General features: G+C 52.8%; 1 protein-coding gene across 1 annotated transcript in view; it reads left to right on the forward strand.

Annotated features, from left to right (window-relative positions):
• The window catches only part of OAS3 (2'-5'-oligoadenylate synthetase 3), a 14,085-nt gene extending 6,910 nt beyond the window's left edge, over positions 1 to 7,175 (forward strand). Inside the window, exons 6-10 of the mRNA XM_006769003.1 lie at positions 1,237 to 1,390; positions 1,856 to 2,197; positions 3,478 to 3,760; positions 5,850 to 6,025; positions 6,798 to 7,175. Of these exons, the coding sequence (XP_006769066.1) occupies positions 1,237 to 1,390; positions 1,856 to 2,197; positions 3,478 to 3,760; positions 5,850 to 6,025; positions 6,798 to 7,175 (1,333 nt within the window). The remainder of the gene's footprint in view (positions 1 to 1,236; positions 1,391 to 1,855; positions 2,198 to 3,477; positions 3,761 to 5,849; positions 6,026 to 6,797) is intronic.
• The last annotated feature ends 200 nt before the right edge of the window (positions 7,176 to 7,375 follow it).

Consider the following 7,375-nt stretch of genomic DNA (forward strand, 5'->3'; position numbering starts at 1 on the left):
TTTTAAAATTCTGATTTCTGAGCTGCATCCTCCGGAAATTGTTTCTTTGTTACTAATGTTGTGGCCCCACCCCATAATAAAGAACCAGAATTTCCGGAGGATGGGGCCCAGAAATCAGGATTTTAAAAAGATTCCCAGGTGATTCTAATGTGCAGCCAACGTTGAGAACCACTGGCATAAGGGATGTTGTTTTTTAAAATATATTTTTATTGAGAGGGAGGGATGGAGGGAAGGAGGGAGAGAGATGGGGGAAGCACCAATGATGAGAGAGAATCATTGATCGGCTGCCTCCTTTATTCCCCACACTAGGGATTGAGCCCACAATCCAGGCATATACCCTGATAGGGAATCGAACTGTGACCTCCTGGTTCGCAGGTGTGCCCGAAGGCGGGGCGGAACGAGATGCCCCCTGCCTACGCCCTGGAGCTGCTGACCATCTTCGCCTGGGGGCAGTTTTTAAAGCAGACCATCGTTTTGTGTGTGAGCGTTTTAGTGAGGCATAGCACATTCTGATGACTTGCTAGGGGCAGTTTTTTTAAAGCATACCACCGTTTTGTGTGTGAGCGTGTTAGTGAGGCATAGCACATTCTGATGACTTGCTAAGAAGTGAGCTCACCTGGGAACCCCCATTAGATCAAGGCAGAGTATCCCAGCACCCCGGGGGCTTCCCCTGTACCCCTCCCACAGGGAACCCCTTTCTGACTGTGATCATTACATTTAAATGGGACCATACAGCATGGGCTTTGGTGTGTGCCTTCTCTCTCCCAGAATTAAGTCTTTGAGATTCTCCGTACGGTTGCGTGTAGCAGTGGCTCCTTCTCTTCCATTGCTGAATAGCATTTCATTGTGTGAGTTTATCACAGTGTGTTTTCCATCCTGCTCACCACGCGTGTCTGGGCTGTTTCCACTCTCGGGCTCTGACGAAGAGGGCTGAGACTCACAGCATCGTATGTCAGGGCAGACACTGGGTCCTGGTATCTTGTGACTCTAACGTACAGGTGGGGTTGAGGACCATAGTTCTCATTTAATCTCAGACCAGGCCTATCAGACCAGGCTCCGCTGTGATCCCCATGTTGAAGGTGAGGGAACCGAGGCCCAGAGAAGCCAGTCACCTGCCTCCGGTCACACAGCTGGAAAGTAGCAGAGTTGAGATTGGAACCAGGTCGGCCTGACTCCAGAGTCCCTGACTTTGGCCGTCTTGCTAACCAGAATCTTCTTGTCCCTGTGGATTTGCAGGCCCGTGATCCTGGACCCAGCTGACCCCACGTGGGACGTGGGGAACGGGGCAGCCTGGCGCTGGGACCTGCTGGCCCAAGAGGCAGAGTCCTGCTATGACCGCCCGTGTTTCCTGCAGGCGACAGGGGGCGCTGTGCAGCCCTGGGAGGGGCCCGTGAGTGAGGGGCTCCCGGGACCCTTGGCATTTACACCTAACTTGTGTGCGTAGAGTTTTCTCTGCTGGAGGCCATGGGGTGTGGAACAGGGTTGAAAAGTGGGGACTGCAGGCATGTGAAACCGTCCAATCGCCCATCTTTGTGTAGTTATTGTCTGCTTACCAAGTGTCCCACCTCAGGGGGACCGTTTTATTTTTTTAATTAAATATTTATTGTTGAAAGTATTACATATGTCCCCCTCTTCCCCCCACTGACCCCCTCTAGCCTGCCCTGGGGGGAGTTTTTTATAATGTGTCCCCTTCATAAGGGCACCTCTTCTCATTTGCACAAGGCACCCTACAGGCTACCTCTCCCTTCCCCTCTCTGAGCCGCCGTCACCCTGACTGAGGTGGGGGGCGGGGGCTGCCAAGAGAAGGAACGTAGAACCCTGCCTGTGTAAGGCAGCTCCTTCCCCAACCTTCCAGGGCCTTCCACGCACTGGGCGCTCCGGTGTGGACCACCCCATCCTGCGAGACCCTGCCCAGAGGACCCCCACGGACAGCAGCAGCGTGGATGCTGGATGCTCCAGGGCAGGGGACAGGCGGCCCGTATGCCCAGCTCCCAGCCCCTCGGTGGACGGCATCGCCCCCGGTACACCGGAGGGGGTCCCAGGTCTGTCTCAGGTCCCCGCCAAGGAGCTGGACCGCTTCATCCAGGACCACCTCAAGCCGAGCCCCCAGTTCCAGAAGCAGGTGAGCAAGGCCGTCGATGGCATCCTGGGCCGCCTGCGGGAGAACTGTGTCCACAAGGCCTCGAGAGTCGGCAAGGTGAGCGGCAGGTGGAGACACCGAGGGGACCCGCCGGGGGGGCCGCCGTGGGGACGGGAGGGAGTGACAGAGACACAGCTGAGGGCGGACAGAGGAAGTGGACGTCATGGAGGGCAGTTTGCTGGGGGAGGGATATATGCTAGTGTATAAGAGCCAGCTGCTTTTTTTTAATGATAGTTTTTTTTTTAACCGCTATTACCATAATCAGATCACTTCCCTTCTCTGCACAAAACCCTCCAAGGTTTCAGAGAGGACAGGACAGGGGCCTCAGGCTTGGGGGTCTGGCCTGGTCTCTCTCTGCCCCTCACTCCACACTGGCCTCGTGGCTGCTTCTTGAGCTCCCCAGGCACACCTCCCCACAGCTGCTTTCTCTTTCTCGAACATTCTTCCTCCATCCACTTGGCTCTCTCCCTCTCCTGTTTGTGTGTGTGTGTGTGTGTGTGTGTGTGTGTGTAATTGATTTCAGAGCGGAAGGGAGAGGAAGACTGGAATAGAAACCTCAATGATAAAAGTCATTAATCAGCTGCCTCCTGCACACCCCACACTGGGGGTCGAGCCTGAAATTCAGGCATGTGCCCTGACCAGGAATCAAACCGTGACCTCCTGGTTCATAGGTCGGCACTCAACCACTGAGCCACACGGGCCGGTCCCTTCCCTCCTTTAAGTCTGTGATCCAAGTCCCCTTATTATTGGCCTCTACACAGCACTTAGGGCTTTTGGGGGGCTACTGTTTGCTGACTGTCCCTGCCTCCCCCTCCCTCTGCTCCTGGTACAATATAAGTTCCAGGAAAACAAGTAATTTTATCCACTCACATACCCATCTATGTAATTGCTCAATAAATATCTGTCGAATGCATGCATGCATGAATGAATGAAGGATTGAAACAGGCCAAGTACATCTGCAGACCCTTATGGGGCCAGGACCCCCATTTGCAAACTGTGATCCAGCTGTGCAGTCAGCAGGTGCTGCAGATGTTTGGCTAAAATCTTTGACTGCTGCCCTCTCCACCCAGCCGTCCCTGTTACCTGCTGCTGCACCTTGTCTGACTTTGCACAAGCTTCGTGGGCTGGAAGGCAGATGCCGTCAGATGTAGTCAGATGTAGCCTGACTCTGCGGGCCTCTGATGGTCAGAGGTCACAGCCTGCATCTGTTGTGGTGCCCCCAGAGCCAGCATCAGTGAGCGAGCAGTTCCAGGGCTGCAGATGGGGGGTTTTGGGGGGGAGTAGGGGGTCCCAGTCTGACTTAGAGTCACGCGTCTGAGAAGCTCTTTTCTCTGCAGGGGGGCTCATTCGGCCGGGGCACCGACCTCAGGGGTGGCTGTGATGCCGAACTCGTCATCTTCCTCAACTGCTTCGAGGACTACAAGGACCAGGGGTCCCGGAGGGCGGAGATCCTCGCTGATATGCGGGGCCAGCTGGAATCCTGGTGGAGGGATCCGGTCCCCGGCCTGACCCTGAACTTTCCAGAGCAGACCATGACCGAGGCGTTGCGGTTCCAGCTGATGTCCCCGGCCCTGGCGAGCTGGATGGACGTGAGCCTGCTGCCGGTCTTTGATGCCGTGGGTGAGGGGTGCCCGGCCTGTGCCTTGGGGGGATCAGGGAACATCGCCCGGGGCGCTTGCAATCCTCTCTGTGTCCCATTCCCCTACTTCACCAGCATTGGCACCACTCTGCGGTCCCTACAGTCCTGGTCATCATCAGCTCGTAACTATTTAGGGCTTTTAACTTTACAGAAGTTTTCATTATAAACTATTTCAAACACACAGAGAACTATAGACATCATATGACCGTGTACTCCAATTCCGATTTCACGAGTGTTAACAGTTAGTTCTCCATGTCTGCTTGGGATGGGTTGTTTTTTTTTAAAAAAAATTACGTGTAATTTCCTTCCTTTTTTTTTTGTTAATCCTCACTTGAGGGTATTTTTTCCATTGATTTTTAGAGAGAACGGGAGGAAGGGGTTGGGAGAGGGGAGAGAAAGAGAAACATCAATGTGAGAGAGACACATCGATTGATTGCCTTTTGCAAGCGCCAGGGCAGGTGATCAGACCTGCAGCCCCAGGATGTGCCCCGGCCTGGGAATCGAACCCACCACCGGGAATTGCACTGTGACCTCCTGGTTCATAGGTCGCTTATACCCCCAAAATATCAATTCTTTGGAATGTGTTAGCACTTCCTAAGTTTCCCATGGCCGAACAGAATGCATGCTTCCCGTTGGTGAATGCGGGCTTCTGTACAGACCCTTTAGAGTTAGCTTATGATCTGTGTTCAGATCTGTGTTACTTATTTTTTCTGTGTGTTTCCTATCAGTTTATGAATGGGCTCCCAGAATCTCCCGCTCTGGGTAGAGATTTGTCAGTTTCTCCTTGTAATTCTGTAAAGTTTTGATTTTAACACTTTGAGGCTATGTTATTAAGGAACATGTAAGAATATAATTATATTTTATTGGATTGTTCCTTTTGTCATCAAGTAATAATCGTCATTATTTCTAAAAAATATATTATTTGCCTTAAAGCCTTTGACCTGACATTAATAGAGCTGCCCTGGTCTTGGCAGTGTTTTCCTGAAATACCTTTTCCCATTTTTGATTTGTAAGGATATGCTATTAGATTTTAATTGTACCTCTTATAAGTAACGTAAAACTAGAAGACAAAAAAAGGAGCAAACATTAATAATATGATCATTTTGAGGGGGTTAGTAATATATTAGAACAAGCAGACAAGACACGAACAATAAGAAAGATTACTTTCTTTGCTTTTGTTTTTATACCTGTGTAAATTAAAACCTCTGCGCATAATTAGAAATATTTTTCCCCCTCACTAATGCTTCTTAGGTTCTAGTTCTTCCTCTGGATTCATTTCCTTCTTACAGAAATACACCCTGTAGTTCTTTTTCAGAAGGGGTTTCTAAGTGAGACATTTTCACAGACTTTGTCTAAAAAACCTTCTGTCTCGCCTCCCTCTTGGGGGAAATGTTGGACATTTGTTCTTCTCAGTTTCCACTGTCTTCTGGCCTGGATAGTTGTTGATGAGAAGTCGGCTGTTTACTTCTTCGTTGGGGTGTGTGTGTGTGTGTGTGTGTGTGTGTGTGTTTCCTTTTCGGTAGCTCTTACGACTTTTCTTAGTCCGTAGCACCCTTCAGTTTCTGATGTCTGCACGTTGATTTCTTGTTAATCATACTCTGGAATTTGTTGTGCTGAGTGAATATGAGGACGCGGTTCTTCCTTTAGTTTTGGGAAAATGCCTCCCAGTAGCCTTTCAAACATTGCTTCTCCTCTGTCTTCTCCGTTCTCTCCTTCGGGAACTCTATTCAATGGCGTCTCGCTCCATCCTCCACGTCTCTTCGCTCCCATCTTCCCATCTCTCGGGGCTGCCTGCTGCTCTGTCGCTCAAATAGATCCTCCAGCCTACTTTCTTCAGATGTGCCTGACCTGCTGCCTCAGCTTAACTTGTTCAAAGTCCCAGGGCCTCTGGCTTTCGCTTCCGTAAGTTCTAGGAGTCCTGATTGTTACTCTGTGCTCTAGATTGTGTGTCGTGGACCGCGATGTTATATATTTAACGTTTACATATTAGAGGCAGGTGAGCGGCTGGGCTGCGAAATGCCGCTGTCTTCCATGAGCCATGCATCCCCGGCATCTTTCAAACGCCCACAGGGCAGCTCAGTGCCGGCACCAAACCGGACCCCAAGATCTACCGGACTCTCCTGGACAGCGGCTGCCAGGACGGGGAGCACGCGGCCTGCTTCGCCGAGCTGCGGAGGAGCTTCGTGAACTCCCGCCCGGCCAAGCTGAAGAGCCTGATCCTGCTGGTCAAGCACTGGCACCGCCAGGTGAGGCCTCCCTACCCCTTTGCTCCCCCCGAAAACCCTCGCTGTCATGGCAACTGCCTCTGCCAGTCAGCTCATCCCCAACACAACGCCCCTCCTTTGAGTTTTATTGGCCATCCCAGCCAGAAGGACTGCCTCCTCCACCTTCATTCCCTGGTAGCCCCCCCACCTCCACCCCTACACCCCACACCCCCCGGCTGAGAGAGCATCTTCTCCATCAAGTCCCCAAATCCTCGTGTATCTTGTGGTTGGCGTTCCCCGCCCTCTCTAGCCTTCTCCCCTCACACTGCTGATGCTTCCCCTGCTGTTTCTCACCTTCAAGCCTTTGCTTATGCTGTTCCTCCATCACCATCTCCTTTGTAAGCTCTGCTAACTCCTAGGCATCCTTCAGAGCCCCCGCAGCAAACACTCTCTGAACGCCAACTCACTTATTCAACCGCCCTCTGCTGACCACGCACCGTTGCTAACTGGTTACGGGCGTCGAAATGCCACGATGACTGTGTAGCCGACCCCACTCCCGTTAGAAAGACGCTGGGCACAGACCAAGTCTGAGCTTCTCCATGACCTTAGACAGGTCACTGCCCGGCTCGGACCTCAGTTTATTCACCTGTAAAATGAGATGGGTGCACCAGGCCAGCCCCGAGGTTCTATTCTTCCTGTGTGTTGTGTTGTGTTGTGTTGTGTTTTCTATATTCCCCGCCTTCTCCAGGGAGGGCCATGCTCAGCGGAGAGTAAGTGCTCACTCCACTGACTCTTTGATTTGGGGGGGACATAGGTTGCTGAGCGGTTGGCCCATGCCTCCCTGCCCCCAGCCTACGCCCTGGAGCTGCTGACCATCTTCGCCTGGGAGCAGGGCTGCGGGAAGGACCGCTTCAACACGGCCGAAGGCCTGAGGACCGTCCTGGGGCTTGTCCAGCAGCACCGGCAGCTCTGTGTCTTCTGGACGGTCAACTACAGCTCTGAGGACCCAGCTCTCAGAGCGCACCTCCTCGGCCAGCTCCGGAAACCCAGGTGCACACCCACGACCTCCTCTCCGCCCTATCATCCTTCCCCCCACTGTCACCTGGAGCCATTGCATCCAGGAGGGGGCCAGGGTGGGGTTTGGGGGCCCCAGCCCCATCCTCGCTCTGCATCCTTCTGGAATCTTTGCTGAGGAAGCAATGGACACATGACCCCCAGAGGAAGCCAGGGCCACTTACGTTAATACAAGACAATCCCCGTCTCAGATTAAGGGGTCACCCAATAGCTTCCGGACCAAGGTGGCCAGGCAGGGACCCTGCTGTGAGTGGGCAAGATTGCACCAACCCTAAGGTGTCGACAGTCTTCTCGCTCTCCCCGCCCCCACACCCCTTC

This window comes from Myotis davidii, unplaced genomic scaffold (assembly GCF_000327345.1).
Source record: "Myotis davidii unplaced genomic scaffold, ASM32734v1 scaffold223, whole genome shotgun sequence".
Taxonomy (NCBI): Eukaryota; Metazoa; Chordata; class Mammalia; order Chiroptera; family Vespertilionidae; genus Myotis; species Myotis davidii.